Source organism: Mustelus asterias, chromosome 8, assembly GCF_964213995.1.
Source record: "Mustelus asterias chromosome 8, sMusAst1.hap1.1, whole genome shotgun sequence".
NCBI lineage: Eukaryota > Metazoa > Chordata > Chondrichthyes > Carcharhiniformes > Triakidae > Mustelus > Mustelus asterias.
In genome coordinates this window covers 24371728-24392485 of record NC_135808.1, presented here as the reverse complement: position 1 = coordinate 24392485, position 20758 = coordinate 24371728, and the positions used below count along the sequence as shown (strand labels likewise).

The 20758-nt window shown below is 46.5% G+C and overlaps 2 protein-coding genes across 4 annotated transcripts in view; both read left to right on the top strand.

Annotated features, from left to right (window-relative positions):
• Nucleotides 1-20758, top strand: part of LOC144496917 (popy class I histocompatibility antigen, alpha chain E-like) — an 820139-nt gene that overhangs the window by 115282 nt on the left and 684099 nt on the right. The window lies entirely within an intron of this gene.
• LOC144496947 (class I histocompatibility antigen, Gogo-C*0202 alpha chain-like) lies at nt 830-16869 on the top strand. 3 transcript variants are annotated; one of them, XM_078217576.1, is made up of 5 exons: nt 830-990; nt 1359-1618; nt 4295-4481; nt 13017-13064; nt 15532-16869. In XM_078217576.1, the coding sequence occupies exons 1-4, from the start codon at nt 927-929 to the stop codon at nt 13061-13063; spliced, it is 558 nt and encodes a 185-aa protein (XP_078073702.1). In that variant the 5' UTR covers nt 830-926; the 3' UTR covers nt 13064; nt 15532-16869. The 3 variants fall into 3 exon arrangements, with proteins under 3 accessions (XP_078073702.1, XP_078073700.1, XP_078073701.1); XM_078217574.1 differs by having other exon boundaries at nt 842-990; nt 4217-4481; nt 15532-15879; XM_078217575.1 differs by having other exon boundaries at nt 867-990; nt 1389-1618; nt 4217-4481; nt 15532-15877.

Here is a 20758-nt window from a genome sequence, read left to right as displayed (position 1 = left end):
CTTTAATAGTCTTATCACACCTTCCTGCCACCATCATATTCACTCAGGTCTCTCTGTTCCCACAATCCCTTTATAACCGTCCCATTCAGTTTAAACTACTTCATTTCAAACTGCATAACTTAAAACGCTTCTCTGCATTGTATTTGTGTCTGCCCATTTCACCATTCTCTCTAAGGGCACATTGAACTTTATCTGGAGGGGGCTGGTATATAAAGTGATGGAAGTGAAGCTTCAGTTTAACAGAGTCTTGGTCAGACACTTTCTGGAGTCACTGTGTTCAGTTCTGGACACCACACCTCAGGAAGGGGAGATTGGTCTTGGAGGGGGTGCAGTTCTGATCACCAGAATAATAAAAGGAGGTTAAATAAAAGGGGTTTTTATTCCCCAGCTTTTAGAATGTTGATGGGTGATCTGATCGATCTGTTTATAATGTTAAAATAATTCAGCAGTGTGGAATCCACATCCAGTCTCTCCACAATAAAAAGTTAACAATTGGAGCTTTTCAATCTCAGAGTGACAGATTTTTATTGGGTAATGATATCTGAGGATATGGTTTATAGTCAGAAACTGGGGTCCAGATCAGCAGTGATCTCACTGAATGGTTCGCTCAGACCTGCTGCTGTTCTTAATGTCCTTCCCTCTGTCACTGTATCAAACTCTTTTCAGCTGATTCCACCCGGCAACCGATGATGTCAGGAGCTGTATTTACCTGATTGGATAGTTCTCAACATTGAGGCAGTTTCTCACCCTGTTTGTGTCTATTCTGCCGGAGACCGATGACTCACTGAATCTCTTTATTCTAATTGGTTGTCCTATTTTGTGTCCAATCAGATTGAGGCTCAGTGTAAACAGGGAAAGACAGAAGGAGTGAGTTGGGAAAATGGCCTTTCTTTGAAAAAGAGTTTCCTCCAAATGTTTCCCCCAACATGAGGGAAGCAGCAATGATTGGACTGATAGAGCTGGTCCTTCTGTGTGGAGAGGTGTCTGCAGGTGAGTGATGGGGTGTGAGAGGGGCAATGCCAGGCTTGGTACTGGGACATTAACCCTGGGTCAGTGAGTGATGGGGTGTGAGAGGGGCAATGCCAGGCTGGGTATTGGGGCATTAACCCTGGGTCAGTGAGTGATGGGGTGTGAGAGGGGCAATGCCAGGCTGGGTATTGGGGCATTAACCCTGGGTCAGTGAGTGATGGGGTGTGAGAGGGGCAATGCCAGGCTGGATGGAGGTCTTGCTCTCGGTTTGGAATCAGTGTTTTGGGGTTCATGCCCTGATCTCTGTGTGTGTGTGTGTGTGTGTGTGTGTGTGAGGGTGTTGGTGTTTTTAGGGTGTCTATCTTGAATTCTCTCTCTCTCTATTTCAGGCTCTCACTCTCTCCGGTATTTCCTCACAGGAATGACTCCGATCACGGGTTTCCCGGAGTTTGTGGCTGTCGGTTATGTGGACGGTGTCCAGTTTGTTGTGTACGACAGCGATCGGAGGGAGGTGATCCCCCGGGGCAGTGGATGGTGGAGAGCGAGGGGCTTGAGTCCTGGGAACAGAAGAAGAAGCTCACACAGGAGGGGGACCAATGTCTCAAAGATAATATTCAGACCCTCATGTATTGAACCAACCAGTCAGGAGGTGAGTCTTCAAACTCCCAGCACTCAGCCTCTTTCTCAGGATGCAGGGCATCTGGGTCAGAGTGGGAGAAACTGGGAGCGGATCAGGATCTGGGACTGGGGGCTGATAAACTGAGGTTGTGAATGGCTTTGTAAGGTCTGTTGGTCAACTGAATCTGATTGTGTGTGTTTGGTGGCTTTGCCTCCAGGTGGATTGGGCCGGATTGGCTGTGTGTGTGTGTGTGTGTGTGGTGGCTGGACCTCCAGTGGGAATGGATCTCTTTGGGTGGGTTTATGGTGAGTGCGGCTTTTATTGGGACTGGCCCTGATTGGCAGGTTATCTTTCTAATCCACAGGGATCCACATACACCAGCTGATGACTGGCTGTGACCTGAGTGATGATGGGAATACGACTGGATTCAACCAGTACGGGTGGGACGGACTAGATTTCATCAGTTTTGAAAAGGATCTTCTGGTGTGGGTGACCCCCGTCCCTTGGGGAGAGATCACCAAACAAAAGTGGGAGGGCAGCACGGGCATTAACCAGCGATGGAAACGTTACCTGGAGGTGGAGTGTATCGAGTGGCTGAGGAAATATCTGGAGTATGGACAAAAATTACTGAGAGTCAGTGAGTGAGGGGGGAGTGAGAGTCGGTGAGTGAGGGGGGAGTGAGAGTCGGTGAGTGAGGGGGGAGTGAGAGTCGGTGAGTGAGGGGGGAGTGAGAGTCAGTGAGTGAGGGGGGAGTGAGAGTCGGTGAGTGAGGGGGGAGTGAGAGTCGGTGAGTGAGGGGGGAGTGAGAGTCGGTGAGTGAGGGGGGAGTGAGAGCCAGTGAGTGAGGGGGGAGTGAGAGTCGGTGAGTGAGGGGGGAGTGAGAGTCAGTGAGTGAGGGGGGAGTGAGAGTCGGTGAGTGAGGGGGGAGTGAGAGTCAGTGAGTGAGGGGGGAGTGAGAGTCGGTGAGTGAGGGGGGAGTGAGAGTCGGTGAGTTAGGGGGGAGTGAGAGTCGGTGAGTGAGGGGGGGAGTGAGAGTCGGTGAGTGAGGGGGGGAGTGAGAGTCGGTGAGTGAGGGGGGAGTGAGAGTCGGTGAGTGAGGGGGGAGTGCGAGTCGGTGAGTGAGTGAGGGGGGTGAGAGTCAGTGAGTGAGGGGGGAGTGAGAGTCAATGAGTGAGGGGGGAGTGAGAGTCAATGAGTGAGGGGGGAGTGAGAGTCAATGAGTGAGGGGGGAGTGAGAGTCAGTGAGTGAGGGGGGAGTGAGAGTCAATGAGTGAGGGGGGAGTGAGAGTCAGTGAGTGAGGGGGGAGTGAGAGTCAATGAGTGAGGGGGGAGTGAGAGTCAGTGAGTGAGGGGGCGGAGTGAGAGTCGGTGAGTGAGGGGGGCAGTGAGAGTCGGTGAGTGAGGGGGGAGTGAGAGTCAGTGAGTGAGGCGGGGGAGTGAGAGTCGGTGAGTGAGGGGGGAGTGAGAGTCAGTGAGTGAGGGGGGAGTGAGAGTCAATGAGTGAGGGGGGAGTGAGAGTCAGTGAGTGAGGGGGGCGGAGTGAGAGTCGGTGAGTGAGGGGGGGCAGTGAGAGTCGGTGAGTGAGGGGGGGTGAGAGTCAGTGAGTGAGGCGGGGGGAGTGAGAGTCGGTGAGTGGGGGGGGGAGTGAGAGTCGGTGAGTGAGGGGGGAGTGAGAGTTGGTGAGTGAGGGGAGGAGTGAGAGTCAGTGAGTGAGGGGGGAGTGAGAGTCAGTGAGTCAGGGGGGGAGTGAGAGTCGGTGAGTGAGGGGGGAGTGAGAGTCGGTGAGTGAGGGGGGAGTGAGAGTCGGTGAGTGAGGGGGGAGTGAGAGTCCGTGAGTCAGGGGGGGGAGTGAGAGTCGGTGAGTGAGGGGGGAGTGAGAGTCGGTGAGTGAGGGGGGAGTGAGAGTCGGTGAGTGAGGGGGGAGTGAGAGTCAGTGAGTGAGGGGGGAATGAGAGTCGGTGAGTGAGGGGGGAGTGAGAGTCGGTGAGTGAGGGGGGAGTGAGAGTCGGTGAGTGAGGGGGGAATGAGAGTCGGTGAGTGAGGGGGGAGTGAGAGTTGGTGAGTGAGGGGGGAGTGAGAGTCAGTGAGTCAGGGGGGGAGTGAGAGTCGGTGAGTGAGGGGGGAGTGAGAGTCGGTGAGTGAGGGGGGAGTGAGAGTCGGTGAGTGAGGGGGGAGTGAGAGTCAGTGAGTGAGGGGGGAGTGAGAGTCGGTGAGGGAGGGGGGAGTGAGAGTCGGTGAGTGAGGGGGGAGTGAGTGTCCGGGAGTGAGGGGGGAGTGAGAGTCGGTGAGTGAGGGGGAGTGAGAGTCGGTGAGTGAGGGGGGCGTGAGGGTCGGTGAGTGAGGGGGAGCGAGAGTTGGTGAGTGAGGGTGGAAGTGAGAGTCTGTGAGTGAGGGGGGAGTGAGAGTCGGTGAGTGAGGGGGGAGTGAGAGTCGGTGAGTGAGGGGGAGTGAGAGTTGGTGAGTGAGGTGGGGAGTGAGAGTCGGTGAGTGAGGGGTGGGTGAGAGTCGGTGAGTGAGGGGGGAGTGAGAGTCGGTGAGTGAGGGGGGAGTGAGAGTCGGTGAAGGGGGTGATGCCGGGACCCTCTATCTCGAGGTTCCTGTACTGACTCCTCTTTCTTTCTCTCTCAGTTGCCCCCGATCGTGTCCTTTACCCGTCTGGGTGATTCTAACCGGCTGTCCTGTGCCGTCACCGGCTTTTACCCTCAGGCCATCGAGGTGAATCTGTGGAGAAACAGAGTGGTGATTGATGAGACTCTGTCCAGTGGGATCTTACCCAATCACGACAGCACCTACCAGATCCGGAAATGGGTAGAGTTTGATCCAGAGGACCAGGCCGAGTATTCCTGTCGGGTGGAACACAGCGGGATGAAGGAGACACTGGTGGTGATTTACGGTAAGACTGTTTCTCACTGTTAGAGAGGACCCAGCCTCAGACCAGGATCACAGGAGGGAGGGTCAGTGCTGAGCTGTCAGCCGAGGACAGGGCTGTGAGGCACAGTGATTAGCGCTGCTGCCTCACAGCACCAGGGATCCGGGTTCAATTCCAGCCTCGGGCCACTGTATATGTGGAGTTTGCACATTCTCCCCATGCCTGCATGGGTTTCCTCTCGGTTCTCCGGTTCCTCTCGCAGTCCAAAGATGTGCAGGTTCGGTAGAGTGGCCATGCTCAATTGCCTGTTAGTGTCAGGGGGATTAGCAGGGTAAACACATGGGGTAACGTGGACAGAGCCTGGGTGGGATTGTTGTTGGTGCAGGCTCGATGGGCTGAATGGCATCTTTCTTTCTGTACTGAATGGATTCTTTATTTCTCTGATTCTCTGACAGCCTGAGGCCCAGGATACAGAGCAAGGGAAAGATATATTAATCTTCAATACATTATATACCATGGTGCCACCATTCGGGGACAGGAATTGGGATTACTGGGATTTTACCGTGCCACAGGCCCCATTGTCTCCTGAGATATTATAGTACGAATGGGCTTTATCCTGGGATATTACAATATGGCAGGACCCACTGAATCCTGTGTTACAGGCGGTGGGGGGTTGTCAGTATGAACTGCCCTGATTTCCCCCCTCACGACTCGTCCACTAACAGTAAGTTTTAAAAAAGATTCTGAGCTCTCTCTTTATAAATGGTGGCATCTTTTCCCCAACCCTTAAATTTGGAGTGTTCCTGTTCTCTGTGAATAACTTGCACAGTAAACCTGAGGTAAGATGAAAATACACACATGAGAAAAGTTTCACAACATTGACCCCTCTGCACTCACACAGTGAACGGGGGATAAGGAGAAGGAAGAGGGTTCAGGGCCCGATCACAATAAAAAAAATGTGAGGGTTTTACATGTGTCCAGAATGAGCAGTCTAATGGAAGGTTTCTTTCAAGGGGAGGTTGATGGATTATAGGATGGTCCACCTGCAGTGACTTTAACAAGGCCCACGATGTGGACCTCTTAGAATACCAGCTCCCAAATTAAGCCAGTAATGGATTGTCCAATCAGGGAGCCCTGCATATGTACATAATGTGGAGTGTCAGCGTTACTAGCACTCTGGGTTTAAAGTTTGAAGTTTATTTATTAGTGTTACAAGTAGGCTTACATTAACACTGCAATGAAGTTACTGTGAAAATCCCCTCGTCGCCACATTCCGGTACCTGTTCGGGTATATCATAGAATCATAGAAACCCTACAGTGCAGAAGGAGGCCATTCGGCCCATCGAGTCTGCACCGACCACAATCCCACCCAGGCCCCATCCCCCACATATTTACCCACTAATCCCTCTAACCTACACATCTCAGGACTCTAAGGGACAATTTTTAACCTGGCCAATCAACCTAACCCACACATCTTTGGACTGTGGGAGGAAACCTGAGCACCTGGAGGAAACCCACGCAGACATGAGGAGAATGTGCAAACTCCACACAGACAGTGACCCGAGCCGGGAATCGAACCCGGGACCCTGGAGCTGTGAAGCAGCAGTACTAACCACTGTGCTACCGTGCCGCCCATATACTGAGGGAGAATTTAGTATTACTAATGCACCTAACCAGCACAACATTTGGACTGTGGTAGGAAACTGGAGTACCTGGAGGAAGCCCACACGGATGCGGGGAGAACGTGCAGAATCTGCACAGACAGTGACCCAAGTGGGAATTGAACCCAGGTCCCTGTTGCTGTTAGGCAGCAGTGCTAACCGCTGTGCCACCGTGCCACCAGTATGAGGAAGTACCTGTCTGAGTGTTGCTTACTATGTTAATACATCTAAATTTGGTGAAGGGACACCAGCCTGGCGGGAGTTATTTCAGTGACATCCCTGAAGGAACTTGCAAAAGTTGGCCCAAGTTGGGGTCAGCCATTCTTCTGCATCATTACTTTGTTTGGAAGACGAGACTCGTTCAACCCTGCTGTTGAGAACTGGGCCCAAGATGTGGATCACATGTGTTATTTTTTTCGGGCAAATGACATTATGGCAGATGAAAAACAAAGGGTGCTGTGAATGTTGTGGTGTTTGAGCGTTTGCTGTCATTTGGAGTTAAACTTTCTCTGAGGCACCAGATACTAAAACCTTTCAAGAATTGACTGAGGTAGTTGGAGAATGCTACAACCCCAAGCCACCTCTAATTTTGAAACAGTATTGTTTATACTAAACAATCTGTTACGGGTTTTGTAACTAGGTTAAGACAACTAGCGAAAGCAGATTAATTTATTTTAGCTCTTAACAAGATGCTTAGAGACTGTCTGGTGTGCGGTATTAATAATGTGACTATTCAAGAATGCCTATTAGCTGAAGCACAACTGGACTTCAAACAGGTGCTACAGCAGGTCTTACCATTGGAAAATGCTGCATGTGGAGCATATGAGTTGCAAGCCATCCCGAAGTGGACACCCACGCCAGTCCGGCTGAGTTCAGGGACCACTATTTGAGAGCAGGCAATTACATAGCCTCCCTCAGGAAGTATCCAAATACACATAACTCCAGGTCTGCCTAAAGCAAAGCCAAACTTCGACCAAACAGTCACAAGTCCTACCTGATAGCAACAGCAACGGAGTCCTACAGGACTTAGATTTAGTAAAGCAACTTGTAGTCCGGTATCCAGGAGTGTTCACACCCTGGGAAGATCCACCTACATCTGATTTAGAACAATTAAATTGCACATGGATGTCCAAATCAGATCAAATCAAGATTAACGTATGGTTAAGTGGACATCTGGTACTAATGGAGGTTGATATCGGTGCGGCAGTATCAGTGTTCAGAGAATCAGCGTTCCATAAAATTCACTATGGACTCGAGTGCTTATTGTTACTGAAGACCTCAGCAAGATAGGGAACCTGTATCGGGGAACCTTTCTGAATTTTGAGTAGAACCTCTGACCCTGTCTCCTATGAAAGGCAGCTGGTTCAGTTACCAATGATTGTAGTGAGGGCATGGGGAAGCCTAATGGTGTGAAATTGGTTGCAAGAGATCCACCTTGGCTCAACATCTTCAGCCAGAGAAAGGCTGCCTTAGTGAAGTCCTGCTTACGTACCCTAAAGCTTTCCAGGAAGGTCTTGGGACTATCAAAGGAGCCAAGGCGACCTTACCTGTTGACCAGGAAGTGATTCCACTATTTTGCAAGGCCCGCCCAGCACCATTTGACTTACGGGTAAAAGTTGAAGCAGAAATCCAAAGACTGGAACGTGAAGGGATCATCAAACCAGTCCAATTTGTGGAATGGGCAGCACCAGTCTTACCAATTTTGAAGCCAGATGGATCATTCCGTCTTTGCAGGGATCTGAAACAAACGGTAAACTGTTTCTTGCAGCTGGTTGGAAGGATGACTCTTGTTTGTGAAACTTGATATGAATCACGCTTACTTACAATTACAACTAGATGATGATTCCCAGAGATATTCAACAATTCATACTCAGAAGGGCCCTTAGCGATCCACTTGTCTGCCATTTGGGGTATAGTCACCCTGCTCAACCTTCCAGCGAGTGATGGAGAACATTTTGCAAAGTCTACCTCAGGTTGCTATATACCTGGATGATGTCCTTTGCACTGGTTAAAAAAAAAGAAACACTTAAAGAACCTTGAGGAAGTTCTCAGTCAATTTTCCAAGGCAGGTGTATGCCTACGAAGGGAAAAAATGTGTAACCCAGGTTCCCCCAAGAGAAAGTTCCATCTCAATAGCAAAGGTACAAAGAAGAAAGAAGTTCCAGGCAGAAGAATCAACAGAGAAAGCTCAAATATTCCGGAAGAGACAATTTCTTCCTTGATGTTCTATCATCAAGGAAGAAATAGCGAGACATCTGGATATAAATTGTCCTATTGGTAAGATGCAGCATGGGTTCATGAAGGGCAGGTCACGTTTGACTAATTTGGTGGAATTCTTTGAGAACATTACATGTGCAGTGGACAATGGGGAACCTGTGGATGTGGCGTATCTGAATTTCCTGAAGGGATTTGACAATTTGCCGCACCAAAGACTGCTACATAAGATAAAGGTACACAGTGTTACGGGTAATGTATTAGCATGGATAGAGGATTGGTTAACTAACAGAAAGCAAAGAGTGGGGGTAAATGGGTGTTTTTCTGGTTGACTAGTGGTGTGCCTCAGGGATCAGTGACTAGTGGTGTGCCTCAGGGATCAGTGTTGGGACTGGTATTGTTTACGATTTACATAGATGATTTGGAGTTGGGGACCAAGTGTAGTGTGTCGAAATTCGCAGATGACACTCAGATGGGTGGAAGAGAAAAGTGTGCAGAGGACGCTGAAAATCTGCAGGGGGATATAGATAATCAAGTGAGTGGGCGAGGGTCTGGCAGATGGAGTACAATGTTGGTAAATGTGAGGTCATCCATTTGGGTAGGAATAACAGCAAAATGGACTATTATTTAAATGGTAAAAAATTGCTGCATGCTGCTGTGCAGAGGGACCTGGGTGTCCTTGTGCAGGAATCTCAAGGAGTTGGCTTGCAAGGACAGCAGGTAATTAAGAAGGCAAATGAAATTTTGTCCTTCATTGCTTGAGGGATGGAGTTTAAAAACAGCAAGATTATATTGCAGCTGTATCAGGTGGTGGTGAGGCCATACCTGGAGTACTGTGTACAGTTCTGGTCTCCTTACTTGAGAAAGGATATACTGGCACTGGAGGAGGTGCAGAGGAGATTCACTAGGTTGATTCCGGAGTTGAGAGGGTTGGCTTATGAGGAGAGACTGAGTAAACTGGGGCTATACTCATTGGAATTCAGAAGAATGAGGGGAGATCTTATAGAAACATATAAGATTATGAAGGGAATAGATAAGATAGAAGCAAAGAAGTTGTTTCCACTGGCGTGTGAAACTAGAACTAGGGGGCATAGCCTCAAAATAAGGGGGAACAGATTTAGGACTGAGTTGAGGAGGAACCTCTTCACACAAAGGGTTGTGAATCTGTGGAATTCCCTGCCCAGTGAAACAGTTGAGGCTACCTCATTGAATGTTTTTAAGGCAAGGATAGATACATTTTTGAACAGTAAAGGAATTAAGGATTATGGTGAGCGGGCGGGTAAGTGGAGCTGAGCCCACGAAAAGATCAGCCATGATCTTATTGAATGGTGGAGCAGGCTCCAGGGGCCAAATGGCTTCCTCCTGCTCCTAGTTCTTATGTTCTTGAGTCTTTGTTAATAAGTGGGAATTGTATTCACCTGAACAGCATTCCATTTGAATCATTTTATTCAGTTTGTTAATGGTTTTGTTAACTTGTTCACTGTTAGTTAGATAAATAAATTGTTCCTTGTTGATTTTTGAGAGAGTCAGGAAATTATTTTGATTTAACCAGTAAAAGTTGCTGAAGAGCAGATTGTACCACTTCACACTCACTTTTACAGATTATGGCGAGTTGCTCCTCTTTGAGTGGTGAGGCCTTAGTTCTCAGAGGGGGATCAACCTCTGCTTCATAACAATAACCTATTTGGGAAATTAAGCCCAATCGTGCCTCCATCCTGGCTCCATTACACCAACTACTAAAAAAAGATCAGCCTTGAGAGTCGTCTTCCAGTCAATCCTTGGCTTTCAATAAAGTAAAGCAACAACTTTCCTCTTTTAATATTCTGGCACATTACGATCCCAGGAAAGAACTATTACTGACTTGCGACACATCCTTGTATGGCTTCATGGTGGCTTTTGCACATCGGTGGAAAAAACAGAGCGGAATTGCTTATGCTCCCAGGACCTTGACTATTGCAAAAAAGCCCATGTCGAAAAAGAAGGGTTGGCGGTGATATTAGGAGTGAAAAGATTCCACCAGCGCCATTATGAGCAGAAATTTGTCATGAAGACACAGACCACAAGCCACTCCTGGGACTGTTTAAAGAGGACAAGGCAGTGTTGCCCATAACATCAGCCCAATCCAGCAGTGGGCTTTATTACTGACCGCCTACAATTACCAATTGGAACACTGTCCAGGAGGCCTTGAGCCGACTATCGTTAGCAGATATCCGATCGGTGGGATCCCCAGTGGAGGAGTCTGTAATGACAATGATTTTTTTTGGAGACTCTCCCAGTGCCACTAAATAAGATTTGACCATGGACTTAAAAAGGCCCAGTCCTTGCTAAATTTTAAAAATTAATTTGTGGGACATGGGTGTTGCTGACTGGCCAGCATTTATTGCCCACCCCTAGTTGCCCTTGTTCAGAGGGCATTTGAGAGTCAACCACATTGCTGTGGATCTGAAGTGACATGTAGGCCAGACCGGGTAAGGACGGCAGATTTTTTTCCCTAAAGAACATTATTGAACCCAGATGTTTTTTTTCTGACAATTGACAGTGATAGTGCCGGGGATTGTCAGAGGATACAACAGGATATCGATAGATAGATTGGAGACTTGGGCACAAAAATGGGAGATGGATTTTAATCTGGATTGATGTGAGGTGATGCATTTTGGAGGTTCAAATGTAGGTGTGAATTATACTGTAAATAGCAGAACTCTTAGGTACATTAACATACAGAGGGATCTGGGTGTGCAGGTCCATAGTTACCTAAAAGTGGCAACACAAGTGGCCAAGGTGATGAAGAAATCATTTGGCATGCTTGATGCACTTTCAATCAAGCAAAGACTAGTTTGTATGCAAGAACAAATAGGCTTTTATTCGCAAAGACTTGGAGCACACCCATGCTGATGAACTGGTCCCGAGACTGAGGCGGGGGGATGGGAGCAGTCACCTTTATACCTGGATCAGGGGGAGAGGAGTCTCAGGCAGGGCCGACCGGGGCATGCCCAGGCATGTCTCACACACACACACAGGCAAGAGCTTAACAGTGGTTTACCGCAATGCTTGCCTTTATCAGCTGGGGCATTAAGTCCAAGAGTTGGGAAATCATGTTGCAGCCATATAAAACCTTGATTAGACCGTATTTGGAGTATTTTGTGCAGTTCTGGTCACCACCCTATCGGAAGGACGTAGAAGCTTTGGAGAGAGTGCAAGGAAAGTTCACAAGGAGTGACAGAAGGTGGGAAATGGTGTTCCGCAGTAATCAACGCTGGAATCACCACTGTTCACACTTTACACTCACTTATTTGGACATTGGAATCGAAACACAATTTCTCAATTTGCTCAGGTCACCAAATTGGGACGAATTATTCGATATGCAATAAAATAATAGAACATAAATAAACTTGTAGAATGGGCAAATAATTGGTGAATGGAGTTCAGCACAGATAAACTTGAGGTAGTTTTCTATTAGGGGTGAATAGAGAGGTCACTTATTACTTGGGAGGTGCCGGGCTGGATGGGGTTGAGGAACAAAGGGATTTCGGTTTACGCTAAACCAATCCGCAACAGGTTAGGCAAAGCCATGAACAAAATAAATGGAAAATCAGTCTTTATTTCTCGAGGGATAGAATTGTAAAGCAAGGAAGTTATTGCTAAACCGTTATCAAATCATGATTAGAGCACATTTACAGACCGTGTGCAGTTCCAGTCACCATTTTACAGAAGGGTTTTTACTCACAGGAGAGGACATAGAGAAGATTTACAGAGATGATTCAAGGAATGAGTGGGTGGACATCTCAGTGAAGGATTGACTCTCAGGAAAACAGAAGGTTGACCTAATCGAGGATTTAAAATTAGGAAAGGTTTTCATAGACTGGACACAGAAAGAATGTTTCCTCTTGTGGGAAGAATGTAACTCGGGGCCATCAATACAAGATGGTCACCAAGAAACCCAATAGGGAATTCAAGAGAAACTTCTTTACTCAAAGAGTGATGTGAATGTGGAGCTCGCTGCCACAGGGAGTGGTTGAAGTGAACAGTATAGTTTAAGGGGAATGAGTGAGAAGGAAATATGTAGTTAAGATGGTCAGTTTCGATGAGGGAAGATGGGAGGAGGATCAAATGGAGCATAAACACCAGCATCAACTAGATGGGCCAAATGGCCAGGTTCTCAGTCAGGTATTCTATGTTTTCTGATTGTCTCTCTCGCTCTCTGCGCCTCTCTCTCTCGCTCTCTGCGCCTCTCTCTCTCGCTCTCTGCGCCTCTCTCTCGCTCTCTGCGCCTCTCTCTCCCGCTCTCTGCGCCTCTCTCTCGCTCTCTGCGCTTCTCTCTCTTGCTCTCTGCGCCTCTCGCTCGCTCTCTGCGCCTCTCTCTCTCGCTCTCTGCCTCTCTCGCTCGCTCTCTGCCTCTCTCTCTGTCTGTCTGTCTGTCTGACTCTTTCTCTGTATCTACCCGAACAGGCAACGAGGGAATTTTCACAGTAATTTAATTGCAATGTTAATGCCTACTTGTGACACCAATAAATGAACTTATAACTTATAAATTACTTTCTCTTTCTCTCCCTCTCTTTCTCTCCCTCTCCTTTCTCTCCCTCTCCTTTCTCTCACTCTCTCTCTCCATCTTTATCTCTCCATATCTCATGCACTGATTCTGTCTGATGACAAACAGTAATTTTAATGCCTCTCCTTCCTTTAACAGCTTCTGATAAAGGGGATTCCAGAACCATTTCCTCTGCAGGTTCCTGAGGTATGAACTGTGTTAATAAATATTGGGAGTTGATCCTTCTAACCGGGATATTCCCGCTGGATTTAGCTGTACAATCTGGTGGGTGGGATGTGAGCTCAGTGTCTGTCTCTCGCTGTATCGTCACTAAAGAGCAGCTCATCCAATCCAACACTGAGCTTTGAGACTGGCCTTCTGGAGACGGCTGCTCCTGTACAGTCTGAGGGTGGAGACATTGTGGGTGTTGAGGTGTCGAGACATCCGGAAACATCTCACCCTGGACAGCCTCCGCTAAGCTGCTCAATTTCCTTCGGAAGTCAGAATTCCCAAGTGTTTTCCCTGAAGTTGGTCACTGAGCTGTGTCACTCCCACAGGATTTAACATTTAACGTTTTGTGATGGGTTTGATCTTTTTCTGGATGTTTGGGAAGTGGAGTGAATCTTAGGGGTTTAGTTGGTGTTTGGGGGTTTGATGGGTTTAGCTGGTGTTTGGGTCTGATGGGTTTTGCTGGTGTTGTGTGGATGGAAATTTGAATGATATAAAATTTATGTTTGACAGCAAGCTCATTCAGCCCATCATGTCCCTGCCTGTTAATGAAGAGCTCTCCAGCCTAATCTCAGCTTCCTGTACTCGGTCTGCAGCTCTGTAGATCACAGCTCTTCAATTCGACATCCAAGAATTGATTCAATGTGGTGAGAGTTTCTGCCTCTACCATCCTTTCAGACAGTGAGTCCCGGGTCCCTCCCACCCTCTGGGTGAAAAACTCTTTCCTCATTTCCCCCCTGATCGTTCTACCAATTACTTTAAACCTGTGCCCCTTGGTTTTTGATCCTCTGCTAAGGTAAATGTGTCATCTCTATTTACCATGGCTCCTCATAATTATATCCACCCCAATTAAATCTCCCCTCGGCCTCCTCTATTCTACAGAATCCTATTCCAGCCTATCCACTCTTTCCTCACAGTGAACATTCTCCAGTCCTGTCCACATTAAACGATCTCCTCTGCATTCTCTCCAGTACAATCACATCTTTTGTGTAATGTGCTGACCAGACTGTTTGCAATGCTTCAGCTGTCGTCTATCTGGTGTTGTTTGCAGTTTGAGCAAAACCACTCTGTTCTGTGCCTTGGCTAATAAAGGAAAGCATGTTATATACCTTCTTAACAACATTATCAACCTGTCCTGACACCTTTCCCAATCTGTGGACACGCACTCCTGGTTCCCTCTGTTCCTCCACATCAGTCGTTCTCCTCCCATTTATTGGGGATTCCGTTTACTTTGTTAATCCTCCCGAAATCCATCACCTCTCACTGCTCCGGATTGAATTCCATTTTCCACTGTTCTTTCCAGCTGCCCAGACCATCTCGATCTTCCTGCAGTCTGAAGCTTTCCTCCTCATTGTCACTCATCCGGACAATATTTGTACATCTCTAAACTTCTTCATCATTCTCCCTATATTTAAATCTAAATCATTCACCTGAACCACAAAAAGCGAGGGAGTGAGAGCTGGGCCCCATGGATCCCCCACTGGTAACATCATTCCAGTCGCAATAAACCCCTTAACCCTTTGCTTCCTGCCACTGAGCTAATTTGGGGTCTGATTTGTCATTGTCTCTTGGATCTCAATGTGTTTTTATATTTCTGACCAGCCTGCCATGTGGGACCTTGTCTAAAACATTAAAATATATGTTGACCACATCCACCTCACTGTCCTCATCAACCCATCCTTCTCACCTCTTCCAAATTTTCAATCAGTTTAGGCTGAGATGAACGCCCCTTAAATCCACGCTAATCTGTGCCTTTCTAAATGAAGCTTTACACTGTTCCTCACAATTGATTTCAATAATTTTCCCACCACCGAAGTTACACTAACTGGTGTATCATTACTCAGATTGCCCCTTCTTCCCTTTTCAATCCATGGTGTGATATTGACAGTCCTTTAATCTTCTTCCACACTCATGTAGCCCGGGAGGAATGATTCTGATGGTCAGAGCCTCTGCAATTTCCTCCCTTGTTTCTTTTAACCCGGTGATTCACCATCTTTCAAAGTTGTAAAATCCATTAATATGTAATCTCTTGTGCAGTAATTCACACACTTCTTCCTTCACTGTAATGTCAGCATTGCCCCATGTTTCCCAAAGACAGGGGCAATGTATTTATTCCCAATCTTACCACATTCCCCACCCTCTCACATGCACTTCTTATTGGTCTCCACAAGGCTTTACTCTTTCCTTATCCTTTTCTCTACATGTGCATCCTTGGAAGTTCTTTGTTTTTTCTTGGCAGCGTTTTTTATGCCTTTCTTTACTTTCCTGGTTTCCTTTTCAATTTCACCCCTACTCTCTCTGTACTCTTCCAGGTTTCTGCAGTATTACTATTTTGCTGCTGGTATTTGTGGGGGTCAGGTGGATCTGATGGGTTTTGTTGGGGGGGTGTTCCAGTTCTGCTGGGTTTGCCTCCCTCTCTAGTGATGTATTTCTTTCTCATCCCCAGTGTCCTCCAGTGCCCCAGGGACAGCAGTCCCCGAGATCAGCAGCAGGAGTGGATGAGAGAATCAGGAAGGATGTGATTTCATCGAGATGACAGCGACTGACGCATTAAAAACTCGACATATGTGACGCTGTGTAAATGGAACTGTGGCGATGGTTTGTCAGGAATTACTCTCTCTGGAGCTGCACTTTTTAAGCTATTCTGACCTGCACTTTATAAGCTCTTCTGATCTGCCCTGTTTACACAGACTCTAGGAATCTGTCTGGTTCACTCACTGCCAACTCAGTCACCTGTTACTGCAGTCTGTAACATTGCTGCAATTTCTACAATAAATGTGATTTATTTTTTCACTTCCTGCCTCTGTAAAGTCTTCAGTACAAAACTAACATCAATGGGGAAGGGTAACACCCCTGCAATGGGGAACATTTTAAGACTTTTAAGAACAATTTACCAAAAATGCACATCAAGAGGAATTAACAGCAATAAATTAGCAGCAAACACATATTTTAAAAGGGAAGATGGTGCTTGTCAAAGCTCCGAGTATTCGTTGAGATGGTAACAGACATGGTGACGGGAAAATGTGATAGATCTACTTATATGGACTTCAGAAAAAAGTTACCACATGGGGGTTTATTAGTTAAGATTAAACAAATACTTTGCACATCTCTTTAGCTGGATCACCATGTTCTTTTCCCATTCCAGCCTCTCATTCCAGATTAAGACCTGGAAGATGCAGGAAGGTGACAACAAGTAACTTTCATGATCCTGTCCAGTTCCACCTCCCCAAGCAGTAATTCCTGATTTTGATAACCCACCACACATCCAGGTGCGTGACACATGTCCAGTACGCCCAGGTGGAGTTTGGGCTGTCGGCGGTGTAGAGGTATTGTCAGTGGACTAGGAATCCAGAGACACAGGAGAAAGCTCTGGGAACCTGGATTTGAATCCCACCAAGGCAGAGGGTGGAATTTGAACTCAATTAAAGAATAAAACCTGGAATTAAAAGTCTAATGATGACTATGAAGCCATTGTTGATTGCTGTAAAAACCTATCTTGTTTAATGTTCTTTAGGGAAGGAAATCTGCGGTCTCTATCTGGTCTGGCCTACAGACCCACAGCAATGTGGTTGACCATTAAATGTCTTCTGAAATTACCCAGCAGGATCGAGGTGGAGGCCGTGCAATGTTCATGTTCCCAATTCTTCTGCATAACTGTAGCCTTGCCCAGACAGCCCACTGTATTGTTTATTTCTTAATATTCAGTGAAAGGAGCTAAGATGTATTTTAATTCTCCTTTAATGTTTTAAAGTATTAATTCATATGTATTGAATTGATGAATTCCAATTTTGTCTGCCCTTTCATGTTTCTCGAAATTAATGCTATGGGACGGCAAGGTGGCACAGTGAATGGCACTGCTGCCTCACAGCACCAGGGACCCGGCTTCTTTTTCCGCTTGCATCATTGTGCAGAGTCTGTATGTTCTCCCTGTGAGTGCATGGGTTTCCTCCGGCTATCCGGTTTTCCTCCCACAGTCTGAAAGACAAGCTGGTAAAGTGTATTGGTCATGCTAAATTCTCCCTCAGTGTACCCCAACAAGCGCCAGAGTGTGGCGACCAGGGGGTTTTCATAGTAACTTCATTGCAGTGTAAATGTAAGCCTACTTGTGACACTAATAAACAAACTTAATTGGTTAGTGTGTTGACGTCAAGATCTCCCATTCCCAAGCACTCTCTCAGGAAATAATAAACATCTTTGAAATATCAGAGCCTTTGTATCAAATCGGTGTCTGCAAATGTTTCCAAATTCTTGCAGCTGCTGGAAATATTGTTACACTTTTCAGCAATTGTCACCTGTGTGTGTGTGTGTGTGTTTATAAAACCAACACAAAAGGCTCATCCTGCTTGGAGCTGAATGGGTTAATTCTAAATTAAAACTTGGTTGGTGAAGGAATTCACTGTCACCGCGATTTCAGAAAGAGACTGGGTTACAATGTTCTCAGAGTAATGGCGGTTTAGGCAGAACAAAGATATTTCTTCAAGTCTTGTGGATTCACCAATTCAAACTGGATACTTCCGAATAAAAACCTTGGAGCAAAATGGATGAGAAGATAAAGTCCCAAATGTTCCCCAGGGTTATTTTTTATGTGGATTTTAAACACAAGAATAATCCATCAACAATCACCTTAAATTCCGTTCCTCAATTCAAAATTACACCGTCAAAATTTAAGAAACGACTCCACTCTGACAGATGTGAATTTGTATCTGGATTAGAAATCCCACATGTTTCACCAGTTTCAATAGAGTTTCATTGCAGCCAGTAACAAGTTTCCAGTTTCAAAACTTTTAACTGTTATTTCCCCTTTAGACCTCACCATTTTCAGGAAAACATCAGAGTTGGAGCCGGTCTGAAGGAACAGCAACACAGAGCATTCACACAGCCTTTCCTCATTCACCAACAGGACGTTTACACACTCACATCTGTACACACAATTCTTTCTCACAGCACTTCAAGTTTCACTCTGGATCTTTTCAACAATAAAAACGTGTCTTTTAAAAGGGGATAAAATAAATTCCACCACATCTTCTTTCTTCACTAATGTCTGTTATTGAAATTAAGGGAAAACCGCGTTTCACAAATAACAGAAAAGGAAACATTGAAGATTGTTACATTGAAACAACAGAGGGCGGAGTTTCCAACAGTGTGTTTCAATTCCAAAACTTGTACAAACTTATTCAACTTGAAAATTAAAACTTATTTTATTTTCTCAGTTCTGGGGACACAATCTGAATTTCCTTTCACTCACTCTAATTTCTATTTCACTGGAATTTCCCTGTTTAATTTTTCCCACCCAGAAGCCGGGGATCCGCTTCAGTCACTGCTTTGATTTGAAACTCATTTTAACTTTCTCTCTTTCCGACAACAGTCAATCCCGCAGCTCATTTTCCATCATCCCAATGGCATTGCCCCAGGTCTGTCTCCCCGCGGTTACAATCCGGACAACAGCATCAAACTGCCTCAGTTCAGCCAGAATTTTCCAACTTCAACACGGAATTCACAGAACATCAACAACCGCGCCCTCCCCTTCCCCTTCCTCCCGTCTCTCTTTATTGGTTGTCTCAACCCAATCCTATAGTGCAGAAGGAGACCATTCGGCCCATCGTCTGCAGCACTTGCTCCAACACTCCGAAAGAGCATCTTGCATAAGAGGTGAGTTACAGGGGTTGGTGGCACAACGCCAGGGACCCTGCTTCGATTCCTTGCTTGGGTCACTGTTTGTCCGGAGTCTGCACGTTCTCCCCGTATCTGCATGGGATTCTTCCGGGAGCTCCGGTTCCCTCCCACAGTCTGAAAGACGTGCTGGTTGGATGCACTGGCCATGCTATATTTCTCCCTCAGTGTATCCGAACAGACACTGGAGTGTGGCAACTGGAGGACTTTCACAGTAACGTCATTACAGTATTAATATAAACCTATGTGTGAGAGTAAAACATAAACTTAAAATTTAAACTATCCACAAAATTCCCAGCCTCTAACCCACTGTTGTGGCGACAGTGTTTATATGGCTGGTTCAGTTCAATTTCTGGTCAATGGTAATCCTCAGGATGTTTATAATCAGTCCTCAATGGTTTTCCCCATATACTTAGAATAGGACCCCTGGTTCTGGACTCCCCTGCCATCGGGAATATCCTTCCGCATCTAGCCCATCTCTTCCTGTTAGAATTGTATAGGTTTTGATGAGATCCTCCTCATTCTTCTAATTTCCAGCTAACACAATCCTAACTGACTCAATCTCTCCTCATTTCCACCGAGCTTTGTCGCTGCTGTAAATTTAGATACATTACACTTGGCCTCTTGGTCTGAGTCACGAATAAAGATTGTAAATGGCTGATTGTCCCAGCACTGATCCTAGTGTTGGCGAACTTGAAAATGGCCCATTTATGCCAAATCAATGTTTCTTGTCCATTAACCAATCCTCTGTTCATGCAACAATATTACCCCCAATTCCTGAGCACTGACAAAGGACAAACAGATCAATTCACTCTGCAGAGACGTGCTTGAGGGGATCGGCTTTTCACAATGAAGTATAAATTTTGACAGCATGTAAAAACTTATTCCCTCGAGTTTAGAATGTTGAGGGGTGATCTGATCGATCTGTTTATCATGTTAAAATGATTCAGCAGTGTGAAATCCACATCCAGTCTTTCCACAAAAAAATGTGAACAATTGGAGCTTTTAAGTGTAAGAGTGATAGATTTTTATTGGGTAATAATATTTCGGGATATGGGTTATCGTCAGAAGCTGGGGTTGAGATCAGCAGTGATCTAATTGAAACGTTAGCTCAGATCTGCTGCTCTTCTTCATGTCCTTCCCTCTGTCACTGTATCAAACTCCTTTTGGCTCATTCTACCCGGCAACTGATGATGTTAGAATCATAGAATGAGTCCATTCAAGTCAGCACCAAATCTCAGACAGAGCATCTTTATCCAGGCCCCATCCCTGTAACCCTACATATTTACCATGGCTAATCCCCTATCACACACATCTTTAGACAGTAAGGGGCAATTTAGCTTGGCCAGTCCACCTAACCTGCACATCTTTGGAGTGCAGGAGGAAGCAGGAGTACCCGGAGGAAACCCACACAGGGAGAATGTACAAACTCCACACAGACAGTCACCCAAGGCTGAAATTGAACCTGGGTCCCTGGCGCTGTGAGGCAGCAGTGCTAACTGCTGAGCAAACATAATATAACCAGTTGTATTTACCTGATTGGAGAATTCTGAATATTGAGGAAGTTTGCCAACCTGTTTTGTGTCTAATCAGATTGCGGCTTCGTGTGAACAGAAAAAGACAGAAGGAACAAGTTGAGAAGATCCCCTTTCATTGAAAAAGAGTATCCTCCAAAGATTTCTTCCAATATGAAGGATGCAGCAATGATTGGACTGATAGAGCTGATCCTTCTGTGTGGAGAGGTGTCTGCAGGTGAGTGATGGGGTGTGAGAGGGGCAATGCCAGGCTGGGTACTGGGGCATTAACCCTGGGTCTGTGAGTGATGGGGTGTGAGAGGGGCAATGTCAGACTGGGTACTGGGGCATTAACCCTGGGTCAGTGAGTGATGGGGTGTGAGAGGGGCAATGCCAGGCTTGGTACTGGGGCAATAACCCTGGGTCAGTGAGTGATGGGGTGTGAGAGGGGCAATGTCAAGCTCGGTGGAGGTCTTGCTCTCAGTTTAG

Coding starts and splice junctions, on each gene's coding strand:
- LOC144496947 (XM_078217574.1), top strand. CDS start 927: ATGAGGGAAGCAGCAATGATTGGACTGATAGAGCTGGTCCTTCTGTGT. Junction 1,619..4,216: donor TTGAACCAACCAGTCAGGAG/GTGAGTCTTCAA, acceptor TTTCTCTCTCAG/TTGCCCCCGATCGTGTCCTT. Junction 4,482..13,016: donor GACACTGGTGGTGATTTACG/GTAAGACTGTTT, acceptor TTCCTTTAACAG/CTTCTGATAAAGGGGATTCC.